Here is a 16,371-nt window from a genome sequence, read left to right as displayed (position 1 = left end):
ATGAAATATTCACCTTCAGCCAGGAAATTATCACAAAAGCCTCACCAGACCAAACTGAATTTTGCAAAAGCAAAATAAGCTAACTAAACTGTGCATGATAAATGAACTTTAGACTAAATACAGTGGTATTCCTTTTGAAAAATGGATTACGGTAGATTGCTTCAAAGTCCTCACCATACCAAACTTGGCTTTACAAAATTACAAATTTACAAATTAAGCAGACTAAATTGCATATAGCAATGTAAGCTTGTAAGCTTAAACAAAAGGCAACAATATTCCTTATAAGAAGTGGAATAGGTTCTGCAATACTGAGAATTGTACTTGCTTTAGTCTTTAAAATGAACGCTCTTACACGAAGTGGCACCATGTGGACTCTAACATCACGATAGAAAGAAATCAAATTTAAGTGTGAGTGAACAATGAACCCTTTTCATAATTGTAAAGCTACCTTTCCAGAGATGCAGTTCACGAAGCTTACGAGGGCACGGTCATTTTTGCAATCAATGCGTACAAGCTCAGTTTGCTTGCCTTATGACACTGAAAATGTAGACATGGCTCTCGTGATGAAATCAAGCAGAAGAGACAAGCCCCATCATGTTTCCATTTTATTTGAGCTGTGTTCGGTGCTTCCATCAGTAGTTGGGAAAATGCGCAATGCGGAGAAGCACACTTGTGAATTAGCAACACGGCCTATCACGAGTAAACAGCAGCCTTACCTATATTTGAAAGGGAACATGAGGCTAGTGAGCGCTGAGCAGGCATCGTTGAGGCGGCAGTAACTCCGTGAATAGAAGAGGATTTTCAGCTCAGTCATGGCAGCACAGAAGAGGGTGACGACATTGTGGATACCTGGGCAGCGACGCATGGCAAAGCGCGACTTTAACTGTCCGCCAAGTGGTCTCCACAAGTAACTGATCAACAACATGCTGCACTTTCCTTAAAGGACAGTAGTGCAAGACCCTTACAGTGTTACCGCAACCAGTCAGCTGCAGCCCATCCATCCATAAACAAATGCTACAAAAAGGCTGCCATGAATAGAGGGAACAAAATGTAGTGCATGACCTCCCAAATGTTAGGCTTTTGCAGAATCTGAAGTTGAGATAGCTGCCAATCATTAAAGGCATGCTAAAGAGAAATAATTATTCTGGACAGGCAGATTAGTCTATCAAATCTATTTTTGGATTTATTTATAAGGAAGAGGCTGATAATTAGCAATGAAAGATTAAAGCCAAGCTTCACTTCTTGACTTTCACATCGAAGCTGCCATGCCGAGCTTGTCATTACAATCATGTATTTTACTGAATTTAGGTCTGGTATTTCAGCATTCTGTCTGCAGGAAAGTGTCCACAAAGTTCGTCAGGTTCAGCTTTGTTCCTTTCCATTCTTGGGCAGCACCCATAAAAAACGAAACATGAGAAAGGAAACAGGACAAGTGCTGGTCACACAGAAAATGGCCTGAAGAACTAGCACTGAACTGCAGAGGAACTGAAAAGCGGGCGAGTTGGAACCTATTATTCATTCTTGGGCAGTTCACATAAAAAACAAAACATGAGAAAGGAAACAGGACAAGCGTTGGACCAGTGCTCGTCCTGTTTCCTTTCTCATGCTTCGTTTTTTATGTGTGCTGCCCAAGAATGGATAGGTTCCAACTAGCCCGCTTTTCAATTCTTCTGTTCTTTGTTCCTTTATCTTGAAATACTATGGAACTGTTATACTCTGTTCATAAACAACCAGCCATGATGCCAAAGCTTGTGATGCCACAGGGAGCCAATGTCTGAATTTCAAACTGCTGTTGCCCTCCATCTTGTTTATGTCCTCCTGGGCATATTTAGGCTCCAGAAAGACTGTGCTATTTGCATAATCTACAAACCCAGCCTAACTTTGTATTGCTCTTTGGCATCCATTTAAGTTTCTACAAGAAAATTTATAGCAAATAACAGGCCAGCTTAAACACAAGTTAAAGACAAGGCAAGGCCACCTGCACAGCAAAGCTGGGAACAGCATCTCAGTTCACAAAGCCACAGTCATCTAAACCATACACAAAAAAATGTTTAGAACACCAAATCAGCCAGCAGATTAAAATTTCAGGCATAGATAATCTGCATGCCCTAGTGGCCCTTAACTAACCTGTCACTGTAGTAGCCGAATGCATACCTGCTGCTTTAGAGGAAAAAGTAACAAATCACTGAAGGCATCATTTATAGCAACTATTTGGTGACACCAGGATACTTGAACGATGCACTATAATTTGCCTGTCACAGACAATATTGAATCTGCACTGCAAAAGAAGGAAACAGACATGCTCCAATATCGAAAGAAGGTCACAAGATGGACGGACATGCTGACAGGCACATGAACAAGTATTCAATAAGACACCCTGTTCCTGGCTGCATAAAGCACATTAAGCAGCAGCTCATAGAAATACAGCAGTAGCCATACCAAGCTGCTGGAAGAGCTCGTAGACAATGCAGGATGTTATGGGCAGCAGTGCACTGAGTGGTGGCTGCAATGCCTGCCTGTCACCTGCCCCAATGGAGAAGCGCACCTGAGGTCCCCCTGGGAGAAACATAGAATAGCCAGGTCAGGACAAAGCATAAATTGATTGATTGATTGATTGATTGATTGATTGATTGATTGATTGATTGATTGATTGATTGATTGATTGATTGATACTAGGGAGTGAATTTGTCTACTAGGAGGGCGAACATCGCCTGATGCTGTCACTCTCTAGTAAGCATGTTAAAAAATGGAAAAAGAAGTTAATCCAGTTTGAATAGTAAAGAGTAGTGTTTATTTTATTCAAAGTAGAAAACTGAAGGGAGGGGTTAGTAAAATCCACAGTGAATAAGATATCTTCGAAAAAGAAATGGTAAAACACACTCCGAATCGAGTTGAACATTCTCAAATACGAATAAAAAGGAGATGCATACAGAAGCAAATATTTTAGAATATGAGCTATTCCTATTTACTGATAGCAAGCTCATAGGTATGAGGCCCGAACTTTGTCGCAAGTGAGCTTCTCTATGAACATCTGGTAAGACACCTCAACTGTCCTGACATACTTTCAGCCCACGCACAATGCCTCGGTTTTGCGTTTCACTCCTTTAAAAAGTTTATTTTGGTTTGGATGAGGGACACCTGCACCTCGGCGTTAGCGGACACTGTTTTTTGAACTCAAGCTCCTTCAAAAAAGCGGCGGCACGCTTCGTTTCGTGTTTATTCCTCAATGCGTAGGTCCTTCCTGTTCTCGTCATCCTAGCGCAGCCCATTCGTCCCATGGACCATTAGAAGCATTACATATGAAGCATCTGAAAAAGCTCTGATGGCCTGCCAATACACTTATTAGGCATATCGGTACTCGTTACATTGCGGTGGCGCTACATTGTGGTAAACTTTAGAGAAAGCACCAAGACGTTTACCTTCCATAGGTACCAAAACACCTTACAGATATTACCCAAACTTGTAGTACAGGTCCAATCAGAAGCGTTTCAAAATGTTTGTGACACACTTTAAATAATATTTTCATCAGTTCTCTTGCTTTTGATGCCTCATCTTGGCATGCATAACTGTGCACACAGTGCCTGAAGGGGATATGCAAAAAGTCAGTGAGAAATTGCACAAAAGAACTATACTCTCAATGGCACCTATTTCTAAAGACATCAGCCAAAAAAAGCAGCAGTGCCATTATGATGACGTATAAACACAGCTCAGAAATGAAGAAGTCCTGTTCCTCACAAGGGTTGAAAAGCATTACTGCCATGCCAAGCTGCAAAATGTGGAAGCTGGGGAAGACAATAACTGGTAATTCAGAAAAGGAGGCTGTGCAGGAAAAAAAGAAATGGCAAATGAGAAAAAAGAGGGAGAGAGAAAGGGACCAAGCAGAGAAAAGTGTTGCACATACACAAACAATTTTAGTTTGAAAGCCACTACTTAAAAAGAAAGAGAGAGAAATGCAAAGCTAAAAAAATATGGCTGGTCACCTGGTGGTGGCACCTGGACGCAACCGAGGATGTTGCCCACGAGGGTCTCAATCTGGACTTGCAGATTGTCTATGTACACTGTGTAGATGATGCCTAGGCAGTTCTGGTTGTCCCGCAACCAGGACACAAAGCAAGGGGAAGGGGAAGAGCCAATGAGAGAGGGGCGGGAGAAAAAAAAAGGCAGTGAGACTGTTGTGCTTCAGCATTCCTCGATCTGCACTCCCTCTCCCCTTTCTCTCTCCCTCTCAATTTTAACACTCTTTAAACACAATAGTGAGTCATTCTGACAGTTATCTTTTAAATCATTCTGGAAAAAAATTGGAAGGCATGGTGGTTTAACTCAGTCTAAGCTGGTACATAGCATTAAAAGTAAAGCTGAAAATACATTACCAGGGTGCAGACCCTAGTCATGCCTGTATAAGGCTCTTTGTGCCCCCAAGCACCCTGGTGATGCAAATAAAGATTTTATTTGATTTGGAAAAAAAACAATAAGAACCTAAGCTGAGGCCATTCCCCCGTACGGGGAAGTAAACCAATTATTTCCAAGAGGTACTGAGCTGTGCTCCCAAAGAGTAGCAGAATATAGTGCCCACTTCGTTTCTTCTGAACCAATATATGTATTTTCAAGCAGCATTAACTTTCAACCAACACAAAGAGGAGTAGAGATATCAGACAACTCTTCAAACTTAAATGAGAGGTGCAATATATACTTGTGTACAGCGTCACTGCAGTTAGAGATATGCACGAAATGTGCAGGCAAGATGTATAGCATACATCAGATAAACAAATATGATTCAAAGAAAACGACAGCCCTTGTATGTTCCTTATCATCACTGAAGCTTCTTTGCTGGAAGCTAATGCAAGAGAAGCCAGCCAAGAGAAGCCACCAAGTGATGCCTAATACCAATACCCCAAAAGCTCTGTACACGCCATGGGCATTCAAAATTACTGCTGTTGAACCTATCAAGGAATACCCGAGTTGAATATTAGTCGCAGCTTCTGTGGTGAGTAACCTTATTTGTTTAGTACAGTAATAGTAGTTTACAAGTGCCGTGAACATGATGGGCAATTTTGACAACAGTATTATTGGTGACCACTGGGAAGCGATGTAACACTTGTTTAAGACTCCAATTATGAAAAAATATACTGAACCTCCCATGACGTTTTACCTCAAGCCAAGCAGAAAATAAAAGACCGCTAAAGCTAGGACGGTAAGCTGATAGTCACTTCAGACCTAGTACTGAAAGATGCCAGCCAGCTTTCCTATCAGTAAAATCAATGGCATGATTCTTGTTAAACATATTCTTTAAATGATAATGGGAGTGTTTTCTGGACATATGCTCAGTAGCCGTGTGAAGGTTGAGGAAAACTGCCAGCAGCAGCGTGCACAACTGTTTTGAAGATCTCAACATTTCACAAACTTTTACTATGAATAGCAAAATTGATCTCATCAAAAGTGTACATAGAATGACATATGGTTCTTTTGCAATACAGAGAAGTTGAAATTTCTGCATAAGAAGAAAGCACATCGAATCTCGAATATTCAGTTTTCGTCAGCAGAACTACGATGCATGTACATTGCTTCCTTGGCTGACTACCTTGTTATCTCAATGCTCACTAGTTCCATGAAGTTAATGTTCACTAATGCTCACTAATTTCATGCAATTACTGCATGGAATTAAGTGACAAAACTGAAGAGAATATAGCTCTTGCATGGCCAAATTTTCTGTCCTTGTCAAACCAAAACTTCAGCATGAGTTTTCTAATCAGTAACACCCTAGACTGCACATTCTGGAGCTTCAGTTGTCTACAAGACTAGTGGCATGCTTAGGATCGCCAATGTGCCTGAAGATCCTTCTTCGAAAATTCTCAGCTGTCCCGATGTCCACTCCTTGGCAGAAACGGAAGCTAGATGCCAATGTTGTCCAATTTAACAGCAAACCAAGGAATGTGCTTTATGACCCAGCCAATTCTCAAGCTTCAGGTCTGGCATAAGCAAGCATAAATCATGCAGCCTGTGAGAGATAGACAGACAACCTGGAAGGCCCTTGATGCAAGATAGTTATTGACTCTAACCTGCTTATCCATCACATAAAAATCCTGAAGTCAATTTCACTTCTTCAGCTAGGTACATAAGTGGCTCACGAGAGGTCCTTCTAATTTAAAATATTCCCTGGGTAAATGCTTTTTATAAATAAGATGCTCGTCTACAAAAAACTTGGCGGCCCAGCCCCTTCCAGCATGTCATATGGCCTAATGAACACCAACATCCACTCATACCTCACGGCCAAGAAAGCTCACCTTGAAGGCTGGCACACAGTCAAGTCGTGACACAAGCACCAGGCACTTTGGGGCATACATAAGCGAGTGATGTTGCACCAGTGTCCCCGTACCCCCCCCACTGAGGCCTGCAGCCGTGGCTGCCAGTTCATCCTGCTCATCGTCTTCATCTTCTTCGTCGGGACGTCGACGTTGCAACGCCGCAGGCGTCAAGGCCACTGGCTCGTTGAAGGCAAGACAGGCACAGTAGTGCCGCTGTGCGTCAATGTCTGTGAGCACGGCTACAAAGAAGTTCGGCTGACGGCGTGCTGTGACCAGGGCCCATCCTTGCGGCTGGCAGAAGGATTCGATGCCTTCAATGAAGGGTGTGTCTTTCCAGTCTTCCTCAGGAAAGCGCTGCTCAATGCGCCCACTGCTCAGCCCACTCCCTGCAGCAATGCAAAAGACATGAGGACAAGAGGGTAAGAACCTATGGAATGACAGGTGTATTTCAACGTGTTTAAGATATGCATGAAATAAAGAGCATTTCTTTACTGCCATTTGAAACAGCTTCACATTTATGGTGTAGAGTTACCAAGAATAAAACATATATTATACTTTTTCTTATCCTACTACTTGTTATAGCAAAACATCCTAATCTGAATTTTTTTCACAGCTTCAGCGGCAGTGAAACATTTGTCAGAGCAGGTGATTTTTTACGGTGCCAGATCTGCTTAACATGAAATGCAAAGCAGCATGAGACTGCAAGCAACTACACTTGGCAGCATTGGTGAACCTTTGCTTTTATTCATATCAATCTGGAGAAGCTGACACACCAGCAAAGGCCACTCTTGTCATATCGTGGCAGCTCCTTCTGCATGCCTGTATCAGTTTCAGTTTATTATTAATTCATGCTAAAATTCGTTAGATGCATATATAGTATACAGGCATGCAACAGCATGTGACGATATTCAATGATGTGAACATAACCAGCAAAGGAGGCAGTTGCTCACAGTTGTCATTATAACTTCGCCTGCCACATTGCCACTATCGAGTATGGCCCTTATTATTCGTTTTAGGAGCTCCCGTTCTGTTGGTGTGCCAATCCGACGTTACTATGGCTTTTAAAGACTTTTCCACTTTTAACGAAATACCGCTTATAACGCGGTCTACTTTCTGTTCCGACGATTTCGTTATGCTGCCTCAGCACAATCTGTATTTAAGAACTGAACTAACGAGTGCATTACTCCTGAACAAGTGTTTTGTAGCGAAATGTATAACAATGACTGAACGAAGCCACCATATCGTGGGCCGGCCCTGCAAGCGAAACGGCGGTTTAGGCGGGAAAACGCGCCCATTTAAGCAATCGCGAGAGAACAACTCGTCAGTCTATAGCATTTGAAACTGCTGAAATAGCGTAGTGAAATTTTTTTACGGAGAAATTGTCCCGTGTTCAAAGGAATTATAGTGGAAACGCCCATAGTCACACAAACAGCTTTGGTGGAAACTGGGTTGTGATTCCGCAAGGTCGAACCAAATGTTGTCAAGTTCCTTTTTTTTTTCTTCCTCCTCTTCTTTCCCTCTCCTTCAGTCTTGCTCTGTCTTCGGCCCATTCTAGGTAACCATGGGGGCAGCCACATGCGACCGACATTGGTAACAAGCGCAAAACGCACATTGAACCGGAATTGCCACTCCCTCTCCCACCACAGCAGTACAACGCAGCCACCCGAAACCAGTAAAACACAAAACGAAAGCGGAGCCAGAAAGAAAAAGAAAAACGGAAACAAGCAGTTAAGAATCCGCGGTGAATTTCGGCAAACGCAAGGGTGCGCCGATCCGTGACTGCCCAGGGGAGGCCGATCATAAAACGAAGGACGCGCCCAAATCATTAAATACAAAACAAGAAATGGGGAGGGGGCATGTGGAAAGGGAAAGGGACAAGATAATAAGGTCGATATCCTTTCTGAGAAAAAAAAAAAGCGTGTGGTGGGGAAGAAGAGGATAAAGTCCTCAAAGGGCTGGAAGCACTACTCAGAAGCAACCCTGCTTTTTTGTTGTTTTTTTTCGTGCACTCTGTGCACGAAAAAGTTGCTGGCCTGGCCAAACACAAAAGAAGAATGAAACTTTAGTCGGCGACAGCGGACAGGCCGACTGCCGCGCGGCGCGGAGCCGGTGACCCGCGAGCACAAACACGGCGAGCGAGAGAGTGAAGACAACGGGAACAAAGCGGCGTGCGCACCCGAACAGCCAAGGTCGGTCGCTACCCCCCCCCCCCCCCCCCCCCGGCTAGAGACACCCGCTCCCTGACAGGCAGACACACACAGAAAATGACAAACGTGCCGCGCACGTACAACGAAGAAACGAAACAAAAACCACGAAACGCGCGTCCACAGACGCCTCGTACACCTCGTCTTTGCTTTTGCTTTCGCCTCCCCCCCCCCCCCCCCCCTCTCCAACACTAATGTTTGGTTGCGTTCGTGGCATTTTCGTTTCGTCGAGGCGGGCTCTCCCTACTTCGCGGTCCCGTAGCGCTATACGGGTCCAAAATCTTGATGCCGAGCGGGATACGGGCAATGCTGTCTGGAGCTGGCGGCGACTGCTGGCCAGTACGGAAAGAAGAAAAGAAGTTTCCCGTCCTAACTGAGGGTCCAACGCTTTTGTTTCCCTCTCAAACGACGCTTCATTGGGCGATGCCAGGGCGCCACTGCAACCTAATGGACGTATCGCTTCCACCGTGTAACGACATGTGCAGCCCTTTTATCGGATCGTTCGATACCAAAGCTACCGCGTTCCACCATGTTTTGCATGCCAAATCGCGTTTGGCGTCAACAATCGTAAAACAGAGGCAAGAAACGGAGGCCAAGGCGGAACATAGTCCTGTTTACCTTACCGTTCGTTTCTTATCAAAAGACAGACATGGAACGCCGCTATAGGAAGGTCACGCTTGTCAGGTGGTGTAGGGCACCTACACCTTAGATTCACTCAGCTTTGCCGAAAGGCCCTAATCTGGAAAAGTCAGCCTGAACCAATACACGTGTGAACCCCCTCCACGTTTTATCATAGACCGCCCCGCTACGAACCCTTTTCAACAGCATTTTCCTTAGAACGATAGAGAATATAAAAATTACTGCAACCATGCAGATGAACTGCGGTGAAATCTGTAGCGTACCATGAAACGCAGTCGTACAGCTCTCATTGAAATGTCACAGTCACTGAAATATCCCGGCGGGGAAAAATAAAGATTAAGGGCGTGGCTCCTACGAAGGCAAGAGAAGGTCACGCATCTGTTCACAAACACTCACTGAAACTGAAGCGCACAACTAGTAGGCAAGGAAGCAGTCGAGAAAACAGCCGAATGTTGACCTTTTACCACGGAGAGACGGAGATTTTACCACGGAGATGGTTGAGGGGCTATTTCTGCTCCCTTGCAGGGAGCACGTGCTTCAAGAAGAAGAAAAGCCTTCAGTGGCGGGGGCTCACGGGGGAAAGTTGCGCTGGATAGCAGCACGTGATCGCATTAGTTCAAGCGCATCCCGCGCTGTTAAAGGATCTCACGTGTCTGCGAAACAGAGGTCTTTGTCAGCCGAGTCGCCTCTGTCCTTTCTTCGACCCACGAATCGCAGCAACGTCTTTGAGAAAGGTGGTCCTGGATGCCTGGAGTCCCCCCTCACGCGGTCATCGCCACAGAAAAGCAGCGTGGCGCGGCACGACACGCTATTCGCCACGCAGCAAGTTTGACCCTCTCGAGTTCAAAGCTTTCGAAAGCTTAGGACATAAGAAACCAGAGGTCATCGAGGGTAGCGACTGCAGGGGCAGACGCGAATGTTCTTGGGACCCGCGGGCTGGAGACTAGAGAGAGAGAAACGGGGTGGTAAAGGCGAGGAGGTTAACCAGAAGAGATTTCGGTTGGCCACCCTGCACTGGGGGAAAGGGGAAGGGGAAATGAAAGACGGGAAGAATAGCGGATAGATAAAGTAAAGACAATAAAAAAATGAATAGAGGAAGTGGGGAAACATCCGTGAGAACTATAGTCTCTCTAAATAGGCCACTCGAACGCGAAAATTTCAACAGTGCCTTGGCCGAGTTGTGGTGTGGAGACTGTAAAGGCCGGGGGCACTTGAGTTACTTGATATAATTTATTGTCATCCCGTTGGAAACGGGGCAGTGACAAAAACTTCAGTTAATCAGACGCACACGCAGCGGTGCCTGTGTGTGTCTCCCTTGTTCTTCTATCCCTGTGCCTTTTTGCGCTACAAGTAGCTCTCCATCATTTAATGGACCAGTCGCATTAATCACTTCCCTGCTTTTTTTCCCCCTTCAATACTTCTTCCTTATCTCGACCGCTGACCGGTTGATGCTTCCGTCCTCGTAAAATTCAAGAGCGTCTGGAAGGTGTACGTTAACTCCGGGTCTCACAGGGTGAATTCATTCGCATTGCATTAGCATGTGCCAAGTGGACCCAGGATTGTTGCTGCAGCATACACATGCCTGGGACTAGAGTTACTGTCCCTTTATCGAGCCTCCGAATGGGAGCCTGTACAGTAGTTCTACCCGAGACCTACAGGCACCCTGCTGGACGTTCCCATCAGCACTCACTATGATCGAACGCGGTACGCACGTAAACTGTAGAAAAAGAACCCGAACACTATTGTCTATCAAACTGTTGTTTATTACGTGAGGTACAGCGCAAATGCCACGCAGGACGACAGAGGAGACGACGACTGTTTTCGTCTCCTCTGTCGTCCTGTGCCCCAGTTAGCGCTATACGTCACGTAAGGCCATATACCAACTAGCCCACCAGACTGTTCTTTTGTTGTTTATTGCCTATTCCTTCTTATTATTTTTTCAGGATATGTAATTTGTAGCAACCTCATGACTCCTGCTGCGAATCCCTTGTCGGCTCCTGTGCCGATGAAATCCGGGGGCGTCAACAGATTGCATCCTGGAGCAACGAAGCAGGCGTTAACGCCTCATTATTTAATGTGAACACATTCGCATATGTAGCGTGCGGTGGCATTCAGTTCCCCCCCCCCCGCCCATGCTTACTCACAATAAGCCAACAGATAACGCGGACAAACGCACTTTACCAAAAGAAATGACAAGGGGTTCACATTATTCCGCAGTGGACGAGCAAACGAAGCCTAAGCCTGGAGCCAACGTTTCCACGAGGGGACTTGTCTTCGAGTGACGAAAAGCCTTGTCCAAACAGTGGCTCTAGCCAGAGGCTCTCCTTGTTCACCCACAGTAGTTAATCAACAGCACAGAGTACCTCGAAAGCGAGTACGTCAGTTTATACTAATAAAGTATTGTCAAAACAATATTTTAGTTAATTTCGCGATAAGAGGCTGTTCACTACAAAAGAATACAAGATGATCAACGTTACCTCTTTTTTTTTTTACTCACGCAGGTACGTCAGTGTGACGTTACGTAGCCAGCGCACTTCGAAAGCAAGGAGCATTGAGTCGCAGAGCGGTGGCTGCCCGCTGCTGGGTGACGTAAGCACAACGTCGCCTCGAGGGGCGTGGCTTTTCGCTCGCTGCAGCTTCCCAGTTTCGGTTTCGCGCGCTCTGATAGCTGAATTTCGTCGTGCTACAATTCTGCGGGTAATCGAATTTTTCCAGATGTAAAACTTGATATGGCTGTACGATGAGCACGCTTTACATAAAAGTTGAAGAGTTAACAGATTTGTGTGAGCGACTAATTAGCACGTATAACCGGTCAGACTACGGTCGCCACCACTGACGGCATGCCTGCGAAGAAACCGTCCTTTTACGCTAAAATATATATTCTTAAATATTACTTAGTCTTCGTACAAACGAAGTAATAACAAGTATAACTAAGTAATAACCCAGTTGAAAAAGATGACAAATTTCCGTCGCAACTACAGAAATTTCTGTCGTACGACAGAAGCTTTTGATGTTTCTGTAGTTGCGACAGACATTTCTGACATCGCGACGAACATGAGTTCTTCGGAGGTCGCAACAGAAACGTTCTGTCGCGACAAGAAGAACTCTGAAGTCGCAACAACTTTCTATCGCAACAGCGATTCTGACGTCGCAACAGGAACTCTGTCGCGACGACTGACTTTCCGTCGTGGCGTTAGAAATGTGCCCCTTTCTATCGCAATTACATAAGTTCTGACAACGCGACACTCTTATAACTTGTATTACTTGCCATTACTGAGTACCGGTGTTTATTTATACAATTTTTACCTCTTTTCCTGTTGTTTATTCTTAATCTTATTGCCTTGTATTATTTTGTAATTATTACCTACCACCATTGCTATTTGACAGCCTATCTCATTACCCCTTGTTACTCTTAAATTTACTGCCATGTATTATCGTGTAATTAATGCCTACCATTCTGTTCACATATGCAAATTGTCTACCTTTTTTATTACCTCTTGTTTTTCGTAACGTTATGACAATGTGTTCCTTTAGTTTTTCTACCTATCATACTGTTTGCAATTGCTAATTGCCTATGTATTGTGCGTAATCTTAATAATGTGCTAATTATTATTGTTACATTGTAGTATAACTACGTAAATGCCGCTCCTGTTATGATCCCTGATGGGATCGACGGTATATATATATAAATAAATAAATAAATAAATAAATAAATAAATAAATAAATAAGCGCCTTGCGTCGCGACGCTTTAAAATTGTATGTCAGTTTCACATCGGTGCTGTACACTACTTTTCTCTTGCGCGGTATTCAATGGTGCGTTCTCTGAATCCAGCAATGCTGACAGCACCGACACCGGCATTAAAGGGACACTAAAGCGAAACAATAAATCAGTTTAGACTAATGAAGCATTGTTTGAGAACGCTGCAGGCAGTCATTTCAAGAAAACAGTTTGATTATTAGAAGAGAAAATGAACGTCCAAGTATCAGTATTTGAATTTCGCGCCGAAACCCCAGCGCCGGTACGTCAGCGTGACGTCAGGGATTCCAAAGTATGTTTTCGCATTTGGGCGGCGTTGGCTGAATAAAGGTTCCCGAAACTTGCCATGTTTAATATTTGGTTCCTTTAGAACACAATGTAGTCCATCTGTACCGCTATATATAATTAATAGGCCCTAGAAGATGCCAGCAAAATCCGAGACGTCACAGCCCCCAGGTGCGGGAACTTAAGTAGGCGTCGCCACCCGTATTTCGTTCTTGCGCTTTTTCTGGCTAACCAAACGTCTTTATCGTTGTAAGAGTGCTGTTTTTGGTGTTGTAGAACGGTAATTTACTGATGCAGAACAAATCATTTTTCACTTTAGTGTCCTTATAAGGTCGGCGTGGCCAATTGACGTAATTGTGCCGTGACGACGAGGCACCAGCGATCGCCCTACCGGCCTCCTCAACATCGCCCGCTGATCGAAATCATAGAATCTGCGGGAACGGCTGCATATCCATTTAGCTTTATTTTCTAAGATGTGACAAACAGCCCTGTGGACTTACACGTGCGGTTACGCTGACACATTAGTTAATTTCCCAGAAATATTGCATATGTTTTTTTTTTCTTTTTTGCTAAGCCACAAAGAACTTTTGGGTTGTTCCACAAAGTTGCGTGAAAACCTGTCTCGCTCGGGTGTCAGTATTCGGGCACAGGCTATGCCGTAAGAAATCGGTACGCTGTCTAAATGAGCACTTATCCACGAATGTCTATGTGGCTATATTGTACTGCACACATAAATTATATGCGCGCTCAAAAGTAAAGAGCGAGAGACCGCTGTCGAAATTAGCAGTAACAACAGTGAAGGTGCCCTCGGTCACCGCTGTCTATTTCTGAATTGCTTAACTGATATGGATATCGTAAAGCAAAATCGATGTTCTGGTACTTCACAGAATACTTGTCGATGGTAACAGCCCTTCTGCTCTTCTATAGAGTGGCGCCAGTTGATGCGGCGGTGTGAAAGCGCACCTTGGCTCTCAACGTACATCAGCGTAAGCATCAGCGTAGACAGAGAGAGGGGGGAGAGAGAGAAAGAACTCTATTTGACCAAGGGGTTCGGGCACGTAGGTCCCAGGGTCCCCGCACAACCTCACTGCACTACACGTTCGTGAGTTCATGGAGTTCCATGACATGGGCGGCCCGGTCAGTGGCGATCTTCTGCCTCGCAGGGTCCGTCGAGCGCAGCAGGGTCTCCCATTCCTCCCAGGTAGTCAGGAGCTCCGGGCCCCGCGGGGGAAGGTCCGCCGGGCATCCAAGGAAAATGTGGGTAAGCGTAGCATCGGGATGAGTGCATTCAGCACAAGTGGGGGTGTATGGTGTGGGGTTTGTTCTGTTTCGCGATGAAGATAATTTTGGCATGACACCAGGACTGTGGCAGGGTGCCCTCTCTCCAGAATTGATTAATATATTCTGTAAGCTGTGTGATAGATTGATCACCCAGGTTACGGAGCATAGAGTTTGTTATTCTGTCTTTTCCCGGTGTAGAGCTTCTGCGGATGTTTTGGAGGGCCATGCGGACCTCTTGCTCCGAAATATCGGTGTCAAGGGCCTGATTCGGGGCTCCTGTGTAGGGTAATAGAGGGGGGGGGGGGGGGGTAGAGATTCTTACTGTTGACAAGCTCAAAATGCATAAGAATAGCTACGTTCGGCGTGGTGCAGTGGTAGGATACTGGGTTCATAAACGGTCACGTCGCAAGTTCGAATCCAAGGCTGAAAACTTTTTTTTACTTTTCACTTTTTACTTTTTTGCACTAACAAAATTACAAAGCCCTAAAGAGCTCTCTGTCAATCTTTAATTAAATATTGATCAAGCAGACTACAGGACGTCAGACAACAGAATGTCCCAAAATACGACAGACTGAAATTTCCTGTTGCGTTTTCCAACTGGGAATACACCCTGTATAATAGTGCAGCAATGCTCATTCAAATATTATTAATAAAGATGTTTTACTCTCTCTCCACTGGATGCAGTTAGTGCAATGTATCTGAATAAGAGCCGCAAATTCCCGTTTGCAAAAGCGCCACTCACTGTCGTCCAACTCTCTCTTTTCTCCTTTCCCCAATCTCTCTTTTTTCATCCCTGTTTTAACTCGATCTTATATTCAGCATTATCCGCGCTACCCTCGATCGCTTCCCGGGCAAACAAGCTGCTTTTCTGGAGCAGATTCAAAATTTTAGTTAGGCACCCAGTTCTCAACCATCGCGGTGTACGTGCAGGAGGCCATGGCGATTGCACAGGCAAGGCTAACCATGCGGGACATTTCCATTCCATTCCTGCGCTGCAGCGTATATTACGCAAGACGCGTCGCGATCCACTGGGTGCAGTGGTTTTAGCAGAGCGCCGTTCTCTCAACGCGCAGCATTGTACAAAAAAAAAAAAAAAAAGCTGCACTATACATACTCCACTGGCAAACCAGTCCATCGCGTTCTGCAAATGTATCCGAACACTTCTCGAACAGAATAAAAACAAGGAGCTAAAGGGGAGCTCATAATGGAAAGAGTGAATAAAAAAGAAACGAAGCCCCCCAACGGCATATGTGTCCATGCACGCAACAAAATATAAGCGACGTTCTTCAACTAAAAGCAAGAAATTCGCATCGTCGAACAGCTTTCGCGAATACGCACAGCTGCAGCAGGCGCGAGAGAGACTGGGTCCCGTTTCGTCCGTCCGCCCGTCCGTCTCTCTCCTTCAACTCAATGCGGATTGAATCACAATGAGCCGCCACCAGCTGCAAGCCGCACGCATCCGCGCGGACACGCACAAATTCGCGCGGCCCGAAGTGGCGTGACTTCGCTTTCCCCGCTTGCGTACTGCAGTGACGCAACGCGTGCGTTACGGGCCGGCTTTCGAGCGCAGCAGCAGCTCAGACTCGAGATTGGAACTGAGGCGATATAAACCGACGGGACGGACCTTGTCGTATGCATACACAAAGGTTGTGAACTGCTGCGGCAAGTAAGTGGACAACCCTGCCGTTCCACGGCGAGCTGTACGCAGCGGTTTCTTCTGGAAAGGGAGTCTTATAGCGACGCTAAGGAGTATATCGCGTTAGGCTACATGCTGATAAACTACACTCATATGTGACACTCCAAGTTTGTCACAGTGTTGCCGTGACCAGAGGCTAAGTGCGGCAGGAAAGGTCGCGAAAAGTTCGACAAGCGGAGACGCCGCCATGAAATACCCGCGCAAAA

The 16,371-nt window shown here is 45.3% G+C and overlaps 1 protein-coding gene and 1 long non-coding RNA gene across 6 annotated transcripts in view; both read right to left on the bottom strand.

Moving 5' to 3' along the window:
• Sbf (SET domain binding factor) overlaps positions 1-16,371 on the bottom strand; it is a 160,577-nt gene that overhangs the window by 88,098 nt on the left and 56,108 nt on the right. For all 5 annotated transcript variants that reach the window (XM_050183387.2, XM_050183385.2, XM_050183386.2 and 2 more), the window contains exons 2-5: positions 6,282-6,688; positions 3,981-4,083; positions 2,440-2,556; positions 717-849 (exon numbers count right to left, since the gene is read on the bottom strand). In XM_050183387.2, coding sequence (XP_050039344.1) covers positions 717-849; positions 2,440-2,556; positions 3,981-4,083; positions 6,282-6,688 — 760 coding nt within the window. The remainder of the gene's footprint in view (positions 1-716; positions 850-2,439; positions 2,557-3,980; positions 4,084-6,281; positions 6,689-16,371) is intronic.
• Positions 14,205-16,221, bottom strand: LOC129386260 (uncharacterized). Its single transcript, XR_008613702.1, has 2 exons — positions 15,584-16,221; positions 14,205-14,745 (listed from the first exon to the last, which is right to left on the bottom strand). It is a non-coding gene; the product is annotated as an uncharacterized lncRNA (long non-coding RNA).

This window comes from Dermacentor andersoni, chromosome 4 (assembly GCF_023375885.2).
Source record: "Dermacentor andersoni chromosome 4, qqDerAnde1_hic_scaffold, whole genome shotgun sequence".
Classification (NCBI taxonomy): Eukaryota; Metazoa; Arthropoda; class Arachnida; order Ixodida; family Ixodidae; genus Dermacentor; species Dermacentor andersoni.
This window is presented reverse-complemented; position numbering and strand designations above follow the sequence as displayed.